The 25,212-nt window shown below is 42.0% G+C and overlaps 3 protein-coding genes across 9 annotated transcripts in view; 2 read left to right on the forward strand and 1 right to left on the reverse strand.

Annotated features, from left to right (window-relative positions):
* Nucleotides 1-2,217: 2,217 nt before the first annotated feature.
* On the reverse strand, nucleotides 2,218-4,130 carry LOC310953566 (uncharacterized protein; the record flags this gene model as incomplete). The annotated part of the gene is made up of 1 exon (XM_083922640.1): nucleotides 2,218-4,130. The coding sequence occupies one exon, from the start codon at nucleotides 4,128-4,130 to the stop codon at nucleotides 2,424-2,426; it is 1,707 nt and encodes a 568-aa protein (XP_083778766.1). The 3' UTR covers nucleotides 2,218-2,423.
* A 1,189-nt stretch (nucleotides 4,131-5,319) lies between these two features.
* On the forward strand, nucleotides 5,320-9,036 carry nsmce4a (NSE4 homolog A, SMC5-SMC6 complex component). The gene is made up of 11 exons (XM_083922572.1): nucleotides 5,320-5,363; nucleotides 6,204-6,430; nucleotides 6,582-6,662; nucleotides 7,087-7,217; nucleotides 7,387-7,538; nucleotides 7,785-7,884; nucleotides 8,102-8,192; nucleotides 8,276-8,370; nucleotides 8,462-8,510; nucleotides 8,610-8,695; nucleotides 8,802-9,036. The coding sequence occupies exons 2-11, from the start codon at nucleotides 6,226-6,228 to the stop codon at nucleotides 8,865-8,867; spliced, it is 1,056 nt and encodes a 351-aa protein (XP_083778698.1). The 5' UTR covers nucleotides 5,320-5,363; nucleotides 6,204-6,225; the 3' UTR covers nucleotides 8,868-9,036.
* Nucleotides 9,037-13,386: 4,350 nt separating this feature from the next.
* The window catches only part of tacc2 (transforming, acidic coiled-coil containing protein 2), a 54,979-nt gene continuing 43,153 nt past the window's right edge, over nucleotides 13,387-25,212 (forward strand). For 6 of the 7 annotated variants that reach the window (XM_083923301.1, XM_083923304.1, XM_083923305.1 and 3 more), the window contains exons 1-4: nucleotides 13,387-13,506; nucleotides 15,862-15,952; nucleotides 16,616-16,684; nucleotides 23,565-23,800. In XM_083923301.1, coding sequence (XP_083779427.1) covers nucleotides 15,920-15,952; nucleotides 16,616-16,684; nucleotides 23,565-23,800 — 338 coding nt within the window. In that variant the 5' untranslated portion in view covers nucleotides 13,387-13,506; nucleotides 15,862-15,919. Of the gene's footprint in view, nucleotides 13,507-15,861; nucleotides 15,953-16,615; nucleotides 16,685-18,888; nucleotides 19,262-23,564; nucleotides 23,801-25,212 lie in introns of those variants that run through there. The other variant, XM_083923306.1, reaches the window with a different exon arrangement.

Consider the following 25,212-nt stretch of genomic DNA (forward strand, 5'->3'; position numbering starts at 1 on the left):
ATCATTCATGGATGGTGCCTTTAGACGCACAAGAGTACAATCAATTGCTCCAACCACAATTTTTATTTTTTTATTTGTTTTAAGAATCCGTTTTAATCTGTTCTTAATATGAACTGATTATGCTTAATGACAGCTGAGGTTTGTTAATTATTTTCAGCCAGATTTTGCTGTGCTGCACCGCAAATACACAGGCTGAAATTTGCGTACACGATCTCAGACCAGAAGTGAGATGTGATCGTAGCTGCCGCTCACGTCCAAATTGATAAATGCCGAAGTTTGCCAGGAAATGGTCGTACGCACGTTTTTCTGCCGTACGTTCGTTTGATAAATGAGGGCCAATGTGCCTTGGAAGAGTTTACCTTGCTGTGTTGTAGTCTCAGTGAGACTTGCCTTTGAGCACAGCTATTGTTTGTGTTCCAAAGTTAGGATAAAGAATCTGATAGCTGATATACGCATTGTCCTCAGGGGAGTTTCCATTCCAAGACTGCACAAAAAGGAACCGTTTGGTGCCAAGTTTGAATTCAATAAGCCTTCTCAAAGCCCTTTCATCATGTTAGTTCGAGGGCATGGTATGTTCAGTGGTAAAAAAGATTTACAGGAACAACTAGATCATCTGATACTGCCTCCTGCATTAAGAAAGAGATCAGGTTCGTTTGTCAGGAGCTTGAAAAAGAAACCAGACTTTCAGTTAATCAAAGTAAAAATCAATTGGGGAAGAGAGAAAGGACGACATGCAGCAGAGGGCAGCAGGTCGGCACCGAACACGGACCTCAGTTTAAGGGAACCCGCTCTAACACTGAGCTATTGGACGCCCCCAAGCGTTTTTTATCAGCACAACTGCCGACGCTTCTTGGATGTGAGGTGGAACATCAGAATAACTATGTAGGAGGTGCAGCAGCTATTTACATCTGTTAATATATGTGTCACAGAAACAGGTGGAATTGTAATGTCAAGTGGTATCACAGAATTTATGTAAAAACATGTATGCTCATGTTATGATGGCTTATTCAGCTGCTTAATGTCTGTCTCTGAAGTAGTTTCCCTTAAAAACATGTTTTTGATGCAGAGGTAAACTAGAAAACCATGTCAGTGCTAAATACGGTTGGAAACTAAACTTAATTATTATGATTTATTCATTAAGATGTGACAAAACATTCAAATACTACAACCAGAATAGAAGTGACAGCTGTTATGTTTCTATTTTCCACATTTACAAATGTCATTCTACTGAGTCCATGAACTATGGTACTGCTTTAATATTGGAATTGAATTAAAGGTTTGGATTAATCTGCCTTACTTTATACATATGAAATATTCTTTTACACTCTCACAGCCCATCCAGAGCACTGCAGCTTGTCTCATCTTCAACCTCCCTAAATCCTTCCATCACTGCTCTCTTATCTGCACTCCACCCGCTGCTAATGGCCGTTTATATCAAGGTCAAAACACTGATGTCAGCCTTCAAGCACCCTGTGGCTACACACCACGATTTAACCCTTCAATCTCTGGTCTGCAGCCTTCACTGGCACCGCTAAACCCTGCAAAACTCTTCCAACTCAACTTTGAAAAGTTGATCCCCCATCCCCTACATCCAGCCACTGTAGGGGTGCAATACAATGTTGTATCATGGTGGATCGTTCAACACAAACTGCGTGATTAGATGCATGTGTTGAGACAATAAAAATGTCATGTGAGTGGTATAAGCTCTGCAAAAAACTGCTGTGCTGCGGCTCACAGAGCACAGAGGGTTTTTGTTACTATATATGGAAGCTGGTCATACCGTAAAGCACTGGGTCAAAACCCAGAAGGTAGGTAGCCCCCAAGGGCTCCAGAGATAAATCACTGGGGTTACAGTATGATTCACGGGATACAATCATATTTGTGCTATGTTAAATTGAGTTCATTCTATCTAAGTCATACTTTTTTAATATAGAATATTTTTGTTATATCTAAAATAATAAAAGCTAAATCAGTGTGGTGGGATTGTTCACAGCTCATAGACATGAGGGGTCACATCACTGGTGTAAGATACTGATGGGAGGTCACTATAAGGTCAGACAGAACTCCACAGTTTCAGTCTAAACTTTTATAAATTTAAATGTCATCGGCAACTTATAAAATTGAAAATATGGCACAATCGCTGGGACTCTTAAACTGTGACTTTGCAAGTCATTACACCACAAGAAAAACGTTTAAACGATAATGATCCCTGCCATGTTCTGGGACCCCTGTCCAGCTCTGGGACCCAGCATTCATCCTGCAGCTGCACCCTTGGTTATAATTCACATTTCTGGACTGCAGATAGAAGGGGTGTTTTAATTTTTCTGCAGCTCTGGATGGATGCATCAACTAATGCCTGAAAAGAAGCCTGTGAGGTGAGGTGCTGATGTGGAGAGTCATTCTGGGAGCTTTAACCATTTCTCTCATAGTTTCATGCGGCTCATGGAAGCGGTCAGCTGAGCCTCCAGAGCCATCCGATCAAAGCTTCGACTGTTAGTCTGCTGTCTCACTCTCTCCCTCATGTGAAAGGAGGCCCGAGCCTGCCTGTGCGCCTCTTCCTGCATCTGCTCCCGCTGTCTCCGCAGCCTCTCCCTCTTCCAATCCTTCATGAAGACGCAGCTCTCTCTGAGCGTCCTCGCCGCCTCCTCCTCTCTCCGTATCCCCTCCCTCAGCCTCTGGTGGCAGAGCTGCCTGCGTCTGTTGTGTTGACGCGTCTGCTGAGCTCTGTCCCTCTGCTGGGCCGAGGCGTGCAGGGCGGCTTTCTCCGTGCGACGCTGACTCAGCTGGGCCAGGATCTGCTTGTGTGTGAGCTGCTGGAAGCTCTGTAGCTCGGCCCTCAGCTGCGCTCTCTGGATCTGCTCCTCCTCCCGGGCCGCCCGCTCTTGCAGCTCCCTCAGCCGCGCCTGCGCAGCCTGGGCGCGTTTCTCGCAAAAGTGTCGCAGCTTCATCTCATGTGTGCTCCTCATCTGCGCCTCCTCTTCCTCCGCCTGCTGCTCCACCTGCTGTTTCAGCAGGATGTGTCGTAGCAGCTCTCTGCTGTTTTCCTCCTGCAGCCTCTTCCTCTCTTTCTTCTCCTGCAACACTTTGCTCCTCCTGGCCTTCTGCTCCTTCTCAGCTGCTACCTGCATCTCCCTCTCTCGCTCCCTGTCCTCCACCTGCTCCTTCTCTCTCAGCAGCTTCTCCTGGTAGCGTTTGCGCCCCTCTGCCTCTTTCTGTGCAGCCTCCATCTTGTCTCTGCGCTGTCCCTCCGCCTCCTCTTTCAGCCTCCTCCAACGGTCTCCTTGCAGCAGCACCTCCAGCTCAAGTCGTCGCGCTCTCTCTTTCTCCTGATGCTCCCTCAGCCTCCTGCGGGCCTCCAGGTCCTCGTGCCAGCGTTGCATGCTCTGCTTCAGCTTCTTCCCCCTCTGTTTCTCTACCTGAGCCCGTTGGGCCTCCTCCTGCCTGCGGGCCTCCTGTCGCCCCCGTTCCTCCTGATGACAGAGCTTCAGGCAAGCCTGCTCCTCCTGGTGCTTCACCAACATGAGAGCTGCTATCTTGCGGTCCGTCTCTGACACTGTGACACACATCTCCCTCTTAATGTCCTTGGTGAGCCTCTCCAGTGTCCTCTCAGTATCGGGGGTGTGTCTGAGGTCTCCCAGGCTGAAGCTGCAGAGTGTGCTCCTGTCCTGGTCCCGGTTGGAACAATTGGACCTGCTCGCAGATTTCCCTTTAGCGCACAGATCTGCATAGGGGATGAGCTCCGTTGACTGCCCGTCCCTTGAGTGATCCTTCACTTTGGTTCCAGACACCACTTCCAGGCCTGACACTTTATCACTGGCACCTGGCCACCTGTCCCCAGCAGCCCTCTGGATAATCCTCTTCCTCTCTTCTCGGCACATATTTAACAGCTTCATTCTCTCCTTTTCGTAGGATTCATGCATAACTCGCATCGCCTCAAAGGGCACGTCGCGCTGCTCGCCTATCAACTCATTTAGCGATTTGATCAAAAGTTCCACAGGTTTGATGCCGAGTCGAGCGCAGGACTCCAGAGAACGGGGGCTCGTTAATACATACCGACTCCTCTCTGCTTCGGCCGAGTCGAAGTTGTTCAGGTCCAAAAGCCCGGGGGACGTGTGCCTCAGCTCCACCATGATTATAAAAACAACAGTTAAATCATTTCAGGGGCGCAACGTTGCTTCTGCTCTTCCTCATCTCGCAGGCTAACGTCGGCTTTCGTGCACGGAGAGGTCACGGAGGGATTAACGAGCTGCTTCTTAAGTGACAGATAGAGATCCAGGCTTGAAATGATTCACCACAACATTTACAGACGGACTGACTCAATTTAACATCCAAAGTAATAATGAGTAAAGTTTTAATTAAGCTGGTAGAGAAATAATATAGTGAGAAATAAACGGGGAGCCCAAAACAAAAAAGGAACAGTAATGTAAAACCATAAAAGACCCCATTGAAAAGGAAAAGTGTAACAATTTGTATAAGGCTAATGTTTATGTTGAGTTTTATGTTCTTGTTTAATTTTAATGTAATTAAGGCTCTAAAATCAATATATGAAACGTTCTACTTTTACTTTAAACTGTTGCCGTTGTGACAAACACATAGAGAACAAGAGGGTTACCCTGACAACAAAACAATGAGTTTGAAATAAAGAGCGGCTCTCTCATACATATAAAACAGACTCTTGGATCACTAGCGCGCCATCTGCCGGTGAGTAAGCCCTGGCTGAGCATCCATCTACCCACATGTCCAGACGACTACCGCCCTACAGGCTGGTGCTGTTGTCCATTACTGAAGTTAGTTCAATATTCGTCAGATAGTTGTAAACACGACATTTAGGGGACAAACATTTTTATTTGAGACATCGACCAAGAAAAAAAAATGCATGTTTTGATTTTGGGTCTTGTGTGTAAAAAGGTGACACATTAATTTATATTTCAGTTATGAGCCTATCAGAGTAGAATTTTACATTTGATTGCAGTCAAAGGCTACTATTAATTTAATATAAATATTAATATTGTTTTATTGATGCACTGATAAGTATTTAGTTTGTTTTATTTGTGTTTATTTTTCAGCTTTTAAATTAAGTTGCGTTATCAGAGTACAATTTTCCATTTCACTGCAGTCAATGGCTACTTTTAATTTTATTTTTATTTTTTTAAATTCGTTGATGCACCGTTATGTGTTTTCTTTGTTTTATTTGTTTGTAGTTTTTTTTGCAAGTTGCATTATTCTTATTATTATCAGAGTATAATTTTCCATTTTATTGCAGGTTTACATCAGTTTCCTTTCTCTCGAAGTAGCAATACAAAACTAACTTCGTTGTCATAAACGTCACTGAAGAGCATCTGGCGCATTTCCTTACCAAACAGGTAGCTGTGTTAAAGTTCTCTAAATAGAAATACGTGTATCTAACGTTAGCTTAACAATAACCAGAGCACGGCTTGTAGCGTTACCTCTGTTAGGGAAGGAGCGATTAAGGTCTTAAAGTTCAGCTACGTTGCTAATGCTAACACAACTGATTTTGCGAGCTAACGTCGGCTAACGTTTGCTCAGTCAAAGATTCACTGGAACGAGATGGAGAACCCGACAGTACTTCCGTGTTCGCGTCATCCGCTGGTCCAGCAGAAGTTCGCCTCTGGTTTGATTGAAACCCCATCAGGGCTTGGGTTTATAAATATATTTGAGTTCATTTGTATTAGCCTATGCACAGTAACATCAAGGCCGTGCTTCGTTGAGATATACGGTATCGTTAAGTGACGTTAGGTCGTTTTGCAGAATCTTAAGTTAGTTCCCATTCAGCACGTACGCAGTAAATGACGACACGGGACATTCGAATGCATTTCGTTATTCACTTTATGTTAAAGTACTTTTATTTAATCTGACACTTGCAACAATTTGTATTTGTATTTGACCTATCCATATATATATACATACATATATGGGCCTAGCTAGCGTTACCTTTTTAAATGAGTTAGAGTAGCGGGATACTATCTTGTCTTTCCAGACGCCTTTGGCTAAACTTTCAGAAAACCGGCTATGCTCCGATTACACGCCGCAGACAGTTGAATCCAGAATCATCATGCCTTTATACTCGTTCTTCAAGGAGTGTTGCCAGAAGGCAGTTAACTAGCTATAACATTTCCAAACAGAATCCCACTTTGTTTATTACTGGTCGTGTTTTGCGTCAAGGTGTTTCCTTCTCAACACAGCTGCTCCAATAAGTGAGTGAACATGAAGAGGGCCCGAGGCGGCGGTGATGGGGAAGCTGCCTTGAAGAACGGCACTGCTGGCCGAAGGAGAGGAGACCAGGAGCAAAGTGATGGGGGCGACGATTGCCCTGATCTCGGCTCAGCTGACATGCAGGACCGCGATAATGACCCGGCACTCAGGAGAGAAATACGGAGCAAGTACAGAGACCTCATCAACACAGTGACGCGTGAGTAAAACTTGGGTGACAGCCTTTGTTGTTGTTGTTGTTGTTGTTGTTGTTGTTGTTGTTGTTGTTGTTGTTGTTGTTGTTGTTGTTGTTTTCTTCTTTGTTGACAAGTCTTTGATTGCATGTCCTCCCTGTGTTTCCCACCCTCCAGAGAACAGAGAAGAGATGCTGAATCCCTCCAACAACAAACTCACAGAAGTTTTACAACAGGCAGTGAAACTTTTTAAAGACGGTAGGTGTGATACTCTCACAGGAATGGGACCGCAATCCAGTCCCTTTGTCTGGCGCATGAATAGACTGCAAGGGTTTGCATTCAGTAAACTGACAGTGTCGGGATGAGCTTGCAGTGCTGCATCACACAACAAATACATTTTCTCAAACGCAGCAAATTCTTAATTCTAGCATGTGCATTGAAATAAATATGCATCGGAAGTTGCACGTTTCCCTCCATGCCTGATCGTGCAAATCGTCCAACCACATGAAGTTGAAGTTAACTGGCGACTCAAAAATTTAAATTGCCTGTTATAATTCCTCATTTACATGTAGTGTAATAGTTACATTTGTATTATCCAGCGTAACAGTATTTACCCGGATCACATATCACTGTCATCACGCGATACTTTTGCTCAGTTTGCTCTCACTGTGTTCTCTGGCAGTCCATCAGCCGAGAGAAGCAGCTCTGGATGCCCACCTCCTCGTTGTAGCCACGGACCTGGGGAATGAGAAAGCCAGCCAGCTGTGCACCCAGGGCTCTGCTTTCAATCCCACTGCTTTTTCTGAACATCTTGTGAGTGAGTTTATTGTAACTGCACGCATAAAATGTTGGTTGGGTGTATTAATCACACACACAAAAAGCACCACTTACACAACAGTCACCAAAACCTTAATACGCTTATTATGCAAGTACCTAGCCAGCATACGTTGCAGAAGTCATGTGGATATCTCTCTTCTGACAGCTGTCCTTCATGGGTCTCAACCGACTGGAAAGCGGGGAGGACGAGCAGCAGAATGGAGTTGCAGTCGAAGGCTTCCTGCCCCAGGATGCTTGGCACAGAGTGGCCAGGAGAGCCAACTGCTGTTTCAGGACAGCACCCTCCTTCCACTACATGTGAGTGCCTCAGCATGTTATGTGTCAGCTGTGGCTTTATTGTCTATTGCAGCATTCATTCATGATGATAAACCAACATTTTCCAGGGAAATTAAACTGTAACGTCATTTTAAGGTTCAGTAAGCCAACAATTTAAAAATGGTTGTAGTCTTGTATTAAAAAAGCATATTTGAGCTGCTCTTATTATGGTCCCTCAGCACTATTTTCTGTCCCGAACTTTTTCATTCTTGTGGTTCTTCTCATCAGGATGGGTTCGTTCCATGCAGAGCCGCCTCCTCCAAAGCAAAGGATAGAAAGGCAGAAGAGGGTACCTAGCAAGGAAGCCAAACGGATAATGCCAACTCGGGTACCTAAACATACACTCCCATGGCTTCAGTTATCTACATGCATGTGCAGATATAAGTGTTTAGAAGAATCTAAGATGGCCTTGAATGTAAATGTAGCAGCCTCCCATCACGCTAGGAAAGTAACTAAGTCAGTCAATAATCTTTCAAAACGTATCTTTTCTGAGAGGGTTTTGATGTACCAAATACTTACTGAATTGTGTGAATGATATCTGTCAGCTAAAGAGAATGGAAGACTCTCATCAAGAAGCAACAGAGAAAGAGGTGGAAAGGATCCTGGGATACCTGAAGAGTTATTATCAAGATGATCGTGAGTTTAAAGTAGACCTCAGACATCAATATTTCATTATTGCGTAATTATTATTTGCTCACGTGTCTCCGTTTCTATCACAGCAACATCACCGATATCGTATTACGAGTTTGTCATCGACCCAACCTCGTTTTCCCGGTCGGTGGAGAACATTTTCCACACGTCTTTTCTAATCAGGGTGAGCTGCCATTTCCGGGGTTTGTTTAAACTGAGCTCGTCTGCCCTCTAGCGACTGTTAAGAAGGTGTGACGATGTTGTTTGTGTTTCAGGATGGGTTGGCACGGATGTATATGGATAATGAGAAATTACCCTGTATAGGTGAGAATTTTTAACATTTTGTTGGACTATTCCGCAAAAGAATAATAGGAACAACAAAGAATATGTGTCGATGTTATGTTGTATGTTTCTGTGTCTCAGCGCCTGTAGAGGAGGGAGAAGTGGATGCTGGAGCATCACACAGCCGTAAACAGTGCATCATCTCTATCAGCCCCAAAATATGGAAGGTTAGCAAGTTTTGGCCTGAACACAGAGGGCTTAATCAACAATAAAATAAATCTCGTTTTGTGGCTCTGATCATGATTTTCTTGTTCTTTGTTTGTTTGTCCCCAGGAGCTCATAGATGCCTTCGACATTAGAGACACAATGATTCATCCTCCAAACACGCAGAACGAGTGATGGGCCCGACCACTTGTCCCTAGCTCAAACTGAGCATTGTTTTTATGTGTTACTCTTTTTTTTAACTTTTCTAAATAATAGAGACAACTTGTTAGAAATTTGCAAAGGCCAAATTTCACTGTAGGTTACTCTTGTGAAGACATATTGTGACTTTTGATCGTAATTACTCGACTGCACATTTTGTTTTAATATTTACTTTTTACTGTTTTTAAAGTTCGTATAATAAAACAAAAAGAAGAGAAAGCTCGTACTCTGGTAATTCATTTATATAGAATATGAGTTAATGCTGGAATTTGAATGGTTTAATATGTGGTTTGGTAAAACCTGTGTTATATGGTCAACGTCATGCATGAAATATTTAAAGGGGACATATGCTTATTTTCAGGTTCATACTGTTTTCTACCAGAATGTGTTTACACGCTTTAATATTGGAATGACTGTAATGGCACTTTAGCGGCACTTATATATATTGTGTAGCATAGTTGTGACATCGCAACCGTACAGAAGTCCTGCCGGCTCATTTAAATACACAGTTACTGAACACGGGCTGTGTGGATTGAGCATTTTGATACTTTCACAGTATTTATATAGCACCTTGACCTGCCTTATAATAAAAAAGACATTGGAATCTCACATTTAACAATATGGGACGTTTAAAAAAGTGCTGTGCAGTTTCATGAAAGATAAAAGTCCATGACTCATGACCTACTCGACCTACAAACATATGCAACTTGTGACAGTGGGTCACATGTAGAGATTGCTTTGTTTTAAGGGGCCACAAGATTGAAAAGCTGGGAACCACTGCCTTATGGTAACACTGAAGCACAGCTTTAAACATTTGTTTGTTATGAGAATGAAGGAACGTTAATTAACTCTGACCTGGTTGTGATTGTGTTTGCCTTACTCTTGAGACACGTTTCTGTACCTTTATCCTAGCCACTCTATATGCAGCTTTAGCCCCAGTCAGCATATTCTGTCCAGGCTTCCTATTTGTGTCAGGTGCAGTGTTATTGTGAAGAAAATTAGCTCCTTTTTTGCTACTGTAAAATAATCACTTAACAGGTAAGGGAGTTTGCGAGTCCAAAAAGTGTATACCTTTATTTGTGTAGTCTCAAATATGACATCTTTAAAATCACTTTTTCAGTACACATACATTTGGGTATCTAGAGTGCCAACCAGCCCACAAACTGTCAAATAAGACAACCCAGTCAGTTGTTTTAGGCTGCCTATCAGAAAACATGATTTTCAACAAGCCATTCAAGTGGTGGTGTTTTTCAGGAGGAGGCCAAAAGAGACGGGCTAAAACCGATCGTTTCAGGCAGAAGGTGAATACAGGTATATTCATACAGACAGAATGAGACCCTTTATTTATCAACTTATACCAAAGAAGCTATTAAAAGTCCCATATTGTAAAAAAAAAAAAAAAAATAGATCAAGGTCCTATACAAATAGTGTGAAATTATCAAAACACTGAATCCACAGAGAAATGCACCCCCCCCCCCCCCCCCCCCCGAAACTTCCTTTAAATGAGCCGCCAGAACTTCTACGATTGTGACAATTTTAGGTAGAAAGTGCTGCTACAGTACCGTTACAGTACAGTAATTTTTCAGCTGCAACGACAGTGCAGAAAGGCCAAGAGTGCAAACGTGGAAGACCCGTAAATGTTGACCAATCAGAGGAGACTGGGCTTTTCCAGGAGGGGGGCTTAAAGAGACAGGCACAGAAATGGAGCGTTTCAGTCAGAGGGTGAATTCAAGTATATTCAGACTGTATGAGAAAAATATTTCAACATTAAAGCAGGTAAACATGTTGTAGTAGAAACCCAAAATACAAATATGAGCCTGAAAATGAACATCATCTACCCCGATTAATTGTGGTCCAAGAAAACACTACTGTAGGCGTTTAAACTGAGTCATGTTTTTAATCCCATTGTAATGCATAAGGTACAATAGGTAGTGTGGAACAAATGCTCTGTTTTGACTGAGTGAACTTCACTATCATCAGATATTGTTGAAACATGAATCACCATCATCCTTGTCGCCTCCTGTGTCTTTTAAAGGGATATACACCCTTTATGCTGCCTCCCATCTATTCCTCTCTCCCTCTCTGAGCATTTTTCCTCTTCAAAGCAGTGCTTCAGTCACACCCGTGCAGTGATGTGAGGCTCAGCTGCATATGAGGCTGGAAAGAGAAGCTCCCATTTCCACACTCATTTGATTAGGTTAGATTCCTTATGTAATGTAGATTTTATAGAACAATGGCTTGAAAATATATGTCACAGGCGAGTACAGAGCGTTTTATTAGCCACTGAGGCACACGCTCACAGACACAGCCGTGTGCACACGCTCTCTCTCCGTTGCTCGAGCAGAGATCTGCCTGCCCTGGCAATGCTCAGTCTGAGTAACAATGCAGTTCTGCAGAAAGGTGCTCTGCAAGCCGTGTAGTGCCAGAGTCACTTCACCAGAGGATGACATGGAATACAAGATGGGGAGCTGCATCGGAATCTCACACAGACAGGTAAACAGAGGAGAGGGAGGATGCTGAGCAGAGGCTGCCTGCAGTGCAGCATCAATGCCTGTCTGACTTGACTCTGAGTGGAGAGATCCTGAAAGAGGAGATGGAATAGGATTTACTGGACAAGAACTAAGTCTTTACTCAGGCAAAGGCAGAGAGAGAAGGTCTACTGTAGTGTTGGAGGAGGGGCGATGTCAGAAGGAGCTGATGAGGAAGGGAGGAGCTGAGCATCAAAGTGAGAGGTCAATTCTGATTGTAGCGGAGGAAGATAGAAGGCAGGTTGACAAGAGAGTGGATAGAGTGCACGTGATTTAGACAAAAGACTGAATGACAGCCGAGATACTGTAGGAGAAACCTGCAAGGGTTGTGTTTAGAATATGCTGTGGTGTCTGTCAGAAACAGAGCTGTTTGAGTCAGTGGTATTTCAAGGGATGATAATGAGCCTGCTGTGCCCACAGACTGGGCACTCAGCTGAAAATGGCCTGTGATGATGGCAGATAAGACCGTACCCGAAATACATTTCAAGCCCTCTTTTGTCTAGATATGTAAATATGGCTCGAGCTTGCATGGTTGCTTTGTTATTCTTGCCTTTGGTGGTTTTTGTTTGAGCAGATTTGTGGTTTGTGAGTGTGTTTTAACTTGTGTCAATCCATGCCAAATGGACAGAAGGGAGGCACCGAAAAAGAGGATGAATACATGTAAAAGCTCTGGGAACTATAAAGTTGGTTGGTTAGTTTCTTTTTTCTTTTTCCAGTCATTTATGCACAATACAACGGAAAGACAATACCGATGTGAAAGTTAAATGGTACTAAATCATTATCTAAATCAAAATAAAGCAAAATATAATCTCCTATGAAACAACAATGGAAACAAAATGTATAGGCTGAAGCCAAAGCTTATTGCACCTTTAATACATAACAAAGCATTACTCTAACTACTCAAGATAGCAGTCTAACAAAACAAACCAAAACAAAATAGTACAAAAATTCCCAGCATCATAAATCACAAGCAGATAAATACAACACAGAAAGAAAAACACATATAACAATACATAATCATGAAACACCACCACTGTCATTTTTTGTGTTGGTCTCATATTTTCAAATAAAATGTTTCTGAACATTGCATTTACACATATTTCTACATTCTTTTAATTCATTGTTGCAACTATTCCATAAATTGACCTCTGTAACTGTCACACGCCTATTTTTCACATTAGTCCTTAACCTTTTTTCGTGTTTTAAAACATATGGATACCTGCTCTCCCTCCCTGACATCCTTGGATGGATACTTATTATTTGTAGAGTTTTTAAGTCTACTTGGTCAATATATTTTAGGGCATTACATTTCATGAATAATGGGTTTGCTTGTATTATAATAAGCCTTATTGACTATTATTTTGGCTCTGTTTTGCAATATAAAGATTTGCCAAATCCTAGTTTTGTGGGTGTTTCCCTCAAACATACTGTGTTGACAGTATGTGATGGACTATGAGTGAGCAGTATTAAATAAATAATGAATTTGGTTTCAAGTTGTTTTTGAGTTTTGTGCACTATTTTTATGGATTTAGACAGTTTTGATTTGACATGTTTTATATATATATATATATATATATATATATATATATATATATATATATATATATATATATATAAGATCAATCCCAATAATCATACACTCTTTCAATTTCTATATAATTAAAAGAGATTACAGGTGGAATGAATATTTAAACAGCATCTGCAGCCTTTCACATGATCAGTCAGGGAACCAGAAGGTCTGACACCTCATCTCCTCCTGTCCATGTGTCCATAGCAGGTCTGTTTGTTTACAGTGTTACTTCCAGATGGCTGCCAGGTCAGAGCCTCCCCCCACCTGCCCCATGACATGGCTTCCCCAGCTCCAGTTCGGTCTCCTCCCCTCGGTCTTGTTCCCTTGTCTGTCCCTGTCCACCCTCTGTCCTCTCCTCCCACTCAGCGTGCAATACAAAAATAGCAACAGAGGGACTGGGGCTCCTTAGAGGAGAGGACAGAAACAAACATTGGCCTTGAGTGCGACAGTAAACAGAAATTGGATTTGGGTTTCCCAAAAGCTTGTCATTGCGTGGAAAAGTCTCTTATTTGCACTGGTGAGTAGTTCATGAGTTGCAGCAATGGAGTACAGATGTTGGATGATTTGTTTGGTTTACAGCGGTCCTTTGGATAGAAGAGGGTCCACATATGAAACATGGAGGGGCAAAGGATATAGGTTGGGGGTTGCGAAAGCTCGTATTAAAATGTGTATAACTTTTTAAAATTTTATTTTCGTCGTCACTGATGTTGTATAATGATTCCAATATATTTACTATGGTTGCCTTGACCAGGCAGATGAACAGGTTTAAAGGTCCCGTATCATGTTCCTTTTCAGGTTCATACTTGTATTTGGGGTTTCTACTAGAACATGTCTACATGCTTTCTTATTCAAAAAACACATTATTATCATTATTCTCATACTGTCAGTCTGAGTAAACCTGTATTCCCCCTCTGTCTGAAGGCTCCATTTTAGCACCTGTCCCTTTAAGCTCCCCTCCCAAAAAAGCCCAGTCTGTTCTGATTGACCGTCATTTCTCGGTCTCCGCACTCTCGGTGTCTCTGCACCATCATTGCAGCTGGGGAATGACTGTAACGGCAATTTAGCAGCACCTTCTGCCTATATATATTATAGCTGTGACATCACAACTGTGCAGAAGTCCCGATGGCTCGTTTAAAGACACAGTTCCTGAATGGCTGTGTGCATTTCTCTGAGGATTCAGCGTTTTGATACTTTCACAACGTTTATTTTAAATGTGACCTTTTAACCACAATTTCACCTATACAGTATGTTCTACTGCTTTCCTTGGTCTCTTACCTTGCTGAATTATTCTATGCGTATTATCTGAGACATACTATATTACAAAAAAATATAAGAAAGAAGTTTAGTTCAGATGTTTTGTTCTTGGTTATTTTATTGTGCCAGTGGAGGGGTCAGATATGGTGCAGAAAACAGTAACGTCATATTTTAGGTCTAAGCAAAGACACATAGTGCTCATTTAAATCCATGAGCTTAAACGATGGCTCATGTTGAGTGATTGACGGGCTAAAATGAAGTGAGAAGAGACAAGGGCAACAGTTCCTCGGTGCTCTCTGCGCTGCCGCAAAGTCCTAAAACATTGCTGCCAGCTAAAGCGCACAGGCGTCCACAGCTTGAAGGCTGAAATTACACCCCATTCACACAAATAGCAAGCAGGCAGAGGGACAAGAGTTGACGCACCACAGAATAAATGAGAATGAAGATGTGAGGGGAAATCCAGATATTAAATTTCCCAATGGGATAATCAGAGGAGGTACAAAAATGGAATGGATTATTTGCAACTCATGACCGGAATATACAGCCTTTGTAACATGTGCATGACAAAATGTGTGCAAGACTGGAATAAAGCCCAACAGCAGTGGACAGGGCAGATCTCTATTTATAAAGTCTTGCATATTCAGGTCAGTGCTTTCTGACAACACACAGAGCTACCGTACAGTCCCTGCGGTCATATGAGGAACGCATAAACAACATTTATGTATGCTTGACTGTTTACTGCTCAGCTGCAGTTCATACAACAAACACATGGGAAAGAAAGATGATCATCAGCAGATCGTAAGAGATGCTCCTGGATGATTTCAATAGCCCTGACTCTACCTTGTGTTTATTAACAGACTAAATACTGCTGGAAGCCATGAGACACCACAATCTGTTATTGACCACAGGCGGATTACCGTACTGAGCCTCTGTCCCTGTGTCAGTATGCTACAGTCACATCACATGCAAAATCACAAAGTGACAGACTGCATGTGAAGATGTTTTTATTCTAGGAGGCAACGCCATTTGTTAGAGGTCATGAAGACCAGAGGGAACCTGATGCTCATAGTACTAACTGCAGATGATGAATTTGTCATAGGTTTGGACATTCAAATTAATGAGAAAACGTGTCCAAACTTTTGACTGGTACTGCACCTTTAAAATAATCTCTAGAATCAACTTTTATGATTACAAGGTGCTGTAAAGGATGTTGTTCCTGCTTTTAAGATCCCGTCGGTGGAGGTAAGGCCTGCACTTTGGTCTAGGAGGGAGGTCTTGCATCACGGGTCCCTAATCTCTAAAACAACATGCACACACACACACACACACGCACACGCACACGGACACACACACGGACACACACACACACACACACACACACACACACACACACACACACACACACACACACACACACACACACACACACACACACACACACACACACACACACACACACACACACACACACATTTAACCATTCTCCCTCCCTGCTAGTTCAACCTCATACCACAGACCTATAATCCTGTGGAGCATGGGACTATGACCACCGCAGATCCCCTGTGTCTCTCTGGGAATAGCCGTACACTGATGGTCCTTTTGTGCCGGTGTCTTTCAGCCAGCTGATGCGAAAGGCTGTTGGTTCGGGCAGTTTTTGCCCCGCAGCTGGCTGAGCCATGGGGAACGAGAGCAGTACAACTGAGGCGTTGGTAAGGGCAAGTTCGCTGGCATTGGATGGCTGGGATTGCTATTTGCTTCCCCCGCACTGCTAGACATACCTCTTTCCTGCACGGAGAATTAACAAAGCTAACACTTGCTCGCATTATTACTAACTGTTGGCTTCAGTAAAACACATGAGATGTGAATGCTTTGTGCACACTCTTATGCTTATTTGAGGCTTGTCTAATAAGCATTTAGATGAAATGCCTATATGTATGTTGTGGTTAACTAGTGTAAAGCAGAGGTAAAGTTAAATATTAGATAAAGATATATATTAGATGTTTGTGCCATGATCTGTGTTTACTGCTTTCTTGCAGCTTATAGTCATCCTTATGATGGTTGGAAGGCCTCCAATGTGCATTAAGTTTATTTTTGCTGCACAAAATAAGACAACTATAGAAAAACATGAATTTCCACATGTGACTGGATGATGCAGTGGAATGCAGGATTGTTTTAATAGGATTAACATACACATATGTCTCATGAGCTATAGGCTCTACAAACCATGTACACCGGACCTCATTAGATGTAGTCACAGACTGAGACTTAACATTGTTGGTTTTGCCTTAAAAACAATGGTGATTTGTTTACAGTGCATTTGGGACCGTTAAATGCGTACATCTCATGTTGAACTATTTCACTTGCTGTTACAGCCAGAAGAGGTCGCTCCAGAAAATGTTGTTCTGTTTCCACCTCAGGAAAATCAAAATGACTCCCTGCAGGTACAATATTTGTGTGTGTGTCTGTGAAAGCCTGAGAGAATATTCGTTGGTGGGTGAGATATTTTAATGCATCCTTTTTTTCAATAAACATTAAACTATACAAATATTCCTGATTTTGTTATAATGCTGTGTTATAATGCTAATGTCCCTAAATTACCCAAATGTTCTGTTTGTTGTTGATATTTTGAAACTCAAAATCAGAAAATGTGGCCCTAATCTTACCTTAAAAAGGGCAAAGACGTAGTGCCACTGTGCATGTTGATTACAAGTTCATCATGAGAGAAACAATTATACTTATACGCTACTTTGAAAGTGCCATACAGTGAAAATTAACATATTTCAAACCTCTCACTTCCACATTTCATAAGTCTGTTGGCTGCTACTGCTACTGTCCTATAAGTCAGACGTTATTACAGAAACGTGTGATGATTAATGAATGCAGAAGCGCGGCCTACTGTCTTTGTGCACCAATGGGTGTACTTTTCCCCACCCGACGGCGGAATGTGTGTAATATGTTCTGATTTTCAGGTTCAACTTATTCTCTACACAGAAGTGGATTAATGCACAGGCTGACCTAGGCTGCAGCCTAGGGGCCACAGGTGTGCAGGGGCCCTGGATTGACCAGACTATTTTTAATTTTTTTATTTACCTCAGTGGGGGAAAAATCTTGCCTCCTATTGGGGCCCTTATAAACATCAAAACAACAACTACAAAAATTGATTAGATATATGGGACACAATTACCCAATCAGATGCCATCATGTGGCTAGGTTCATAAGGTCAGTTCTGTGGTCAAATGATACATACTACTGTTACTAGACAGTATAGCGGCAAAATGTCAGAAAGGAAATGTGATATTGGAGCACGAAAAATAAAAGCACAACGCCTGAAAGAACAGCAGGAGCAGATCTACTAAAGAAAATTCTTATATTGACAGGATTTTTCATGGTTTCAGACTCTTCTGTTCTGGCAAGGTTTTTTCTGATAAAGCATGATTAATACTGTGGGGGCCCAGGCAAACAGCAGCCTCTGGGCCCATGACCACCTTAATCCACCACTGTCTCTACAGTCCCCGGGAACCTCTGTGCTCCTGACACCGCCTCTGTCAGTGAACTGCGGTGCATCAAGCATCAAAAAGGCGGGGATAAGAGCAGGCGGGCCGGTATCAGAGCACCAGAATAAATAAAAACAGACACATCAGCAGCAGTATGATAATTACATCGAAAACACAAGATTTGCTCTCAGTGATTTCTGTGAAAATACAAAAATAGCCTACTCAGAGCCAGCAGATGTTGCTGACAAAGCCAGAGGATCAGTACGCATTTCCACTTACGCTGACAACATCCGACCGTCCTTCAATGTGGCCCAGGACACACACTGCTTGATGCTGTAGAACCAGGTCTGAACAGGGCCCATGTCAGCACCACTTTAGGCCACACTTTTGTTTGGCTTTACGGATGTGCTGCCATAAACCAGTGAGATGTGGTGTTATTTTATTCCTTTTGACATCATTAGTCAAATATGCATGACTGTGTAAAGTGCATCCTCAAGAGGCTTGTGATTCCTTGTGACTTCAATGCTCATTATCACCCTTGTCTGGTGGTTTTGTGACCTGGTTGTGTATGTAGATTATTGTTATTTGTACACTCATATGGTGGTTGACTTAATATTCATTTAAGGTCAGCCACAGGAGACGCTTACTAACCAGCCAAATACATCCAGTGTATTGACAGGTGTTTATGTTTTTATGTTTCTTATCTGAGAGCCAGATACAGGGTGTTGAAATGGCCAAGGGGAGTTTTAATTAAGTGTCACGGAGAAGGTGCTGTCCTGTACTAATGATCACACCCTACACTCAGAGGTCAAAGTCGGATGAAGTAGGAGGATGTTGTGTATCCCATGTGTGTATGTAACCATAGCTTCTTGGAGTTAAACCTGATCCTCTCTCAGGGGGTCACTGTAGGTCCGACCCTTGGCCTAATTCCCAGCATTCACCTGCAGAGGCACTGTCATCCAGTCGGTCGATGCAACCAGCCAGCGAGAGAAGGGGGGCGCGCTGGAGCAGAGGTGGATAGGGAAGGACGGAAGAAAGGAAAGAAGGAAGGAGGACAGAGGACGAGGAGAAGGAGGGAATAGAAAGAGAGCTGAGTCGAAAGAGTATACAGTAAAGGGGAGGAGAATTCCCAGTACTCCCCAAGTCCGCCAGTCTCAGCAGCAAGCGCTGTGTTTGTCAGTGAGTGGTAGTGTAGTGTTTCAAGACTCCAAACACACACGCACACAAACACACACACTGCAAAAGCCTGAGGCTCATGGAAATTTAACAGGGGAGCGGCAGTAGCAGAAGACAGGACAAGGCTGTGGATAGGAGAGGAGAGGAGAGGAGGAGGAAGTTAGCTGAGTCAGTACGAGAGAGGAGAGGGAGCGTCAGCAGCATGTGTTGCAGCGTGTTTGTGTCGTCCTCCAAAACACGGAGCCCTGCAGAGGCTGCCTGTACAGTGAGCAAGGTAGAAGGGTAGCAGAGGAGCTGCACTGCACTGCACTGTAGAGTCACCTTCACCACAGCGGAGCACACTGCTGGGTAAGTCCAACACAGGCATGCTGGGATGGAACTTGATAGAAAGAGTCGAATCTTCCGTGTAATCGTGTAAGTGAGGAGCAGCTGTTTACAACAGTCATGTGCAAAGCGTTACAGTTGCCTTAGCACACGGGCACTGACAGATTTAATTAAAGGTAAGCGATGACTTCTAGACAAGAAGCAGTTTCCAGGCAACCTCAGCTTTGTGTTTTGTTGCTGCGGGTTAATTAATAACAGACACAGTTTTCTGTGTGGGGGTCAAAGTAACTGAAACAAGGGCTGTGTTTTTTCCACTTTCTTCATACACGGACCACTCATATGGGGAGTGAAGTGTTGGCTGTAAACTTGGGCATGCTATGCCGCCCGCTGCTGTTCGACGTAATTCTGTTTTTGCTGTTCTAAGTTGATATCCGAGTTTCCCCTGCGATGTATTATCTGCTTTTGATGACAAGGTGAGAAAGTTCAGACAGGAAACAGGAAACCCAAGACACGTGAACATCCATCCATCTCATGATAAAGGTGTTCATGTCTGCATGGAGCCTACTGTTAAAGGTCCCATGTTACGCGCATTTTCTGGTTCATAGTTGTATTTTGGGTTTACATGCTTTATTTAAAAAGAAAATAATTACCCAAATCATACTATTTATCATACTGTCTGTCTGAATATACTAGTGATAGACCGATACATGCCTGGCAGATATTATCTGCCGGTAGTTGCGTCTTTTACGTGTATCCCCAGCATTGTTTACAGACATGCTTTCACAGGCACCTCCGTGTTGCTGGAGACGCCTTTTTTGAGTTCAATAAATGTTCTCTTAACATTTGTTATCATCATTTTGTAATTTTATGATGTAAATTTGGGGAGCAAAAGTGGTATCGGCTCCAGATATCAGCTCAAGAAAATCGGCAGTTCGTATCGGCCCTAAAAGATCCATATGGTTGATCCCTAGAGTGTCCCTGTATCCTGTCTCTTTAAGGCCATCTCTCTAAAAAAAAAAAAAAAATTGATTTTCGGGTCTTTTGCATCTCTGCACGTCATTGCAAACGGAATGACTGTAAAGACACTGTGGACACTCTCTGCCTATGTATAGTATAGTGACATCACAACTGTATGGAAATCCTGGCAGCTCGTTTAAAGTTACCGCTTCTGAATATAGGCTGTGTGCATTTCTCTGTGGATTGATACTCTCACAGTATTTATAAAGCCCCTTGATCTGCTTTATTATCAAGAAGACATGGTATCTTACTTTTTAAAATATGGGGCCTTTAAGAATTGTTTATTTTTATCCTATTACGTATTAATAGAGAAAACAGCAGCCGTATGGAGATCACAGGCATTCAGAGTGACACTTACCTTTTTGGGGGTTCAGTTTTACTCTGTTGCTCTTTAATGTTTTATAGTCTTTTAGGTTTTTTTCTGCAACCGAAAGATTGCTGGCAGCAGTAGTCTAAATTAGTACATTTAAAAATATCCTGATATGGCTTGAACTTTGCGTACGCAGATGTGAAGAAAGAGAGTCTACATCATCAACATTCTTGTAGAATGAGTTTTTAAAGGCCTAATACAGTGATTTTAACTGTTTTTGTTCTTGTGTTCATGTGAGTAACATTCATGTTTGTGATGCTCCATCTGTGCTGAATGTGTCACACAAAGGAGGCTCTTTGTAGTGGTGACAAAGGTACCTCCCCACTACACACACAGCTTTACTGTTAAAATGCCTCCGGTATCCTTATCCAGTGAGTAGACCACTGACGTGAGAGGTGGCTTTTTTTAGTCCATCTTGAAACAGGAGTACAACATTTGATTGTTTTTCTTTTCTTTTGTTTAAACAACATAATGCAAATTTAACTTGGAAATGTTCATACATGTATTTTGTGTTTCTACTAGAACGTGTGTACATGCTAATCTTCAAAAAACACATTCTTTTTCTCATACTGTCTGTCTGAATGTACCTGTATTCACCCGCTGTCTGAAACGCTTGTCTCCGTTTTGTCCGTCCATCTCTTTAAAGTGTAATTTCGGCGCAAAATCCTCCCATGGTCTTTTCTTGGCAATTATATGCATCAAATAAGCCATTGAGACATTTTTTTTTCATGTAACAACTATTAACGGAGAATACCGGTAAAGTCTCCAACAGCCGGACGTGGCTAACCCTGATTAGCTCGTGGCAGTACGTTGAAGGCATTAAAACAGCTTTTTTTTAACAACTTATACTGCTCATAATAACACCAAATCTCCGCAGTAGCATGATAAGTATCCCTACACATAAAACAAAGCACCAACAACGTAGTTCACAAACCCAGAGTTTATTAAAAAAGTGTTTTGAAAGACTTACCAACTGGCCCATGTACCAGCTCCTCTTGTAGTAAAGTCCAGTAAAGTTGACTACCAAATGCAATCCAAAAAGAAGGAGCCCATTAGTGCTTAATTTTATGTGTAGGGACTCTTCTCATGCTACTGCAGAGGTTTGGTGTTATTTTGAGCAGTATTAGTGGTTAAAAAGGTGTTTTAATGCCTTCAACATAATGCCCGAGCTAATCAGTGTTAGCCACGACCGATTGGTAGCGACTCTACCCGATTGAGGAGGTTAATAGTTAAAAACCTTCTCGATGGCTCGTTTGATGTATGTAAGTGCCGATTAAGAACATGGGATGATTTACACTTGAAGACCCCCTCCTGAAAAAACCCAGTCTGCTCTGATTGGTCAGCTTTTCACAATATGGGATCTTTAAATCTTTAAAGGAGTTAAAATGCAAGTGAATAACAGGTAAAAATTATATGTACACAAACTTGTCCTCAAGAGTATTTAATCCTCACTTCCTCTTATTCATGATTAGTCACCTCTACCTGTGTGCAGCCACGCTGTCTACCACTGCTTCATAAGTAATGATTCAGCTCCAAATCTCAGCCGATCCTAGACGGATAGCATTGCTGTACCACAGTAGCGTTTTTTCCTTCACGTTACGTCATTATTCGCTAAAAACAGAACATTTCTATAAGAAACAGCTCACGTTTTCCAGACATATTGAATGTTAAAGGACTGTGTTCTATACCTGCACATGTTTATTATGTCTGTTCAAGTTCATATTTGTTAGCACCTGTATACCTCAGTTGATAACTAAATGGGTGAAATAATGGAAACTCCCCCTCTCTGTTAATTGAGGTGGCCTTTGTGGGAGGAATTCCATAACATAGTGGGCCGAGTGTTGTGTGTTTTGAGAGCAACGTTGCTGCAACACGATGCCACAGCCAAGTGTTGTGGTGTGTGGCTGTGGTTGGACTCTGTCTTTCTGCCAACCAGTGGGAAAAAAACAGCTACAGTGCTCTATGTATTGGCTACACATGAGATTTTTAAGACTATTAAGTCACATTTTAGATGCATTCTTTTCTTTTGCATCCTAATTATTCATTGACTCATGATGAAGGAAATAATTAAAGAAATTCCATGTAAATGATGTACTCAAGAAAATGATTCCAACACATATTAAGTACTTGTCTCTCCAGCAGGACCGGTTTGTCTTATAATGATTATTTTTAATCTCCTCTTGCTGGGTCAAATGCTTTATCATAACAGACTTCCTTGTGAGCTGTTTTCAAGGTAGAAAACACCAGACTGTAATTTTTCTTTTAGAATAGTAGTTATGTGACGCTCAAGAGCGCAGCGTAAACAAAGCTTAGGCCCGTGCACTGAGCCTAGCATAAATTCTAGGTTATAATGCTCAGAATAATATAATTTATTAATCTCAGCAGGCTAATGGTATAATAAAGCAAGCTGAGAGTTGTTAAAGTGTTTATTATATTTACATGATATTGCATTATTTAAGATTATTTTCAGTTACATTTTGGTCTATAAAATGTGAGAAATGGTGCGACATGTCAGTCCAAATGTCTTTGTCCACAACTCGATGATATTCAGTTTATGGTCATAGTGGAGTAAAGAAACCAGCAAATATTCACATTTAAGAAGCTGCAATCTGAGATTTGAATTTAATAATCGATTATCAAAATATTTGCAGATTAACTTAATTGTTGACAACTAATATATTCTTTGCAGCTCTAGTTAAGAGACAGAAATAGAGACTCCAGTCAAATTACCTATGCATCACTATACAAACAACACTTAATAGTTTAACACATGGGTGGAGTTATTTGTTGGCGATGTTTGGCTTTGAGCTTTGAATCTGTAGGTGTTCCCACATTTGCCTGCAGCATGCTCAGACGTGTTTAACTACACACTCTATCATGTATAGTGAAGAGGAGACTCCAGCGCGTAGCTCACTACAATTATGTATGGCTGTCCCACAGACTGAAGCTCACGCAGAGAGTTTGACCCAGAGGAACGACAGAGCGCTCCTGACTGAAGCCTCGAGCAGCCAGCAGAATCTGCTGTCTCAACAAGTGCTCCCAGACGTCCCAGTCATCACCGGAGAGGAGGAGACCACAAGTGCAGCTGGGGACCAGGACGAGCTTGAGTTTCCTCATGACCTGCTGCCCAGTCTAGACTTCAGCAGTGAGTTCAACATCTGGGAGTCCTCGCTGGGGTGAGTTGAGGGGTTACACACACACGCGCACACACATACATTCACAAAGACACATACGCAATTTTACGTAAAACCCTGACCTGATATCAGAGATTAAAAAGACAAGATTTTACTTGGAAGTGTTGACTGTAAAAGTTCTGAGGAAGCGTGAATCATGTCAACTTACTAACATGTTACTATACTATAAAGTGACATATAAAACTATATTCTACTTCAGTAGGTATTTGTGAATTCTTTACCGCACATATGCAATAACTAACTAAGTTTTAAAGGCCTTGAAAACCGAGTTTCTCAGTCAGCGTCTTATTATGAGCAATGGGGTCCTACTTGAACCCATTTTCTGCTGCAGTTAGAACAGTTTTGGTTATTTTAAGTTTCTATATTCAAGTTTTTGTTCATGTTTTTTCTCACGCTTCTAAACTGGGCTGGGCTCAGTAGGGAAAAGGTGAAATCACATACTTAAGTGCACCAATCAAAGTTTAGCAACATTTTGATCACAATGCAATGACAGTTGTGGGGTTGTAGTCAAACCAACCCACGCAGCCCTGACGAAGAAGATAAACTTTTGCTTAACTCTTTAATTAGTAATAATAATTAGAATGTTGACTTTTATCATCCATTCAGTAAAACACATTTCTTACTATAGAGAAAGATTTCAGGCGTAATAATTTGTCTGCAGTTTTTTCAAACCATCCATCCATTTTCTCTACACCTGTTCAAACCTGTTGAGGGTAATAGTTGGTCGATGCTCGAATATATACTGAACGTAAATGCATGACAAGCGTCAACCAAGTTAGCAGCTAGCTAACTATGAAGGCTTAGGTTAGGGTTTTGTGAAAAGGCAGGGTTGGATTAGGGTTACTTCTCAGACATTGGTCTTGCTACACAACAATACTTGTACGGTGAGTCTCTCTTGATGTATAATTAATTAAATTAAAGTAGATTATTGCTGCATTTGGCCTCATATTCTCTACAATCTTGCGTTGTACTGTAGAAGAATTCAAATCACCGTCTGTATGTAGATGCCTGCGCAGTATGACCTTGTTGTCATGCTGGTTACTTGTACGTTCACCAAAAACATTCTGGCATATCTCATCATGGTGGAACTGAAGCCTCTCCCAGCATGCACTGGGTGAGAGGCAAACCAGAACCCTAGACAGAGCAGACAACAACAATGTGATTAGCTCAAGCTTCTGCAGGCATTCAAAATTCTTAATGTTACTTACGTGATCAAACTCTCTCAAACAGTATTTATTAGTCTATCATACTTAATGTTTATACTACCAAGTTTATTCCCACGGTAAAAAAATAAAATAATGTAGTGATTAGATACACTAGCCTTCACTGGAAGATGCAGGTTCATAATCAATAAAGTACCATGATATTATTGCATTAAGGTAGAAGAATGTATT

Source organism: Echiichthys vipera, assembly GCF_963691815.1.
Source record: "Echiichthys vipera genome assembly, chromosome: 11".
Classification (NCBI taxonomy): domain Eukaryota; kingdom Metazoa; phylum Chordata; class Actinopteri; order Perciformes; family Trachinidae; genus Echiichthys; species Echiichthys vipera.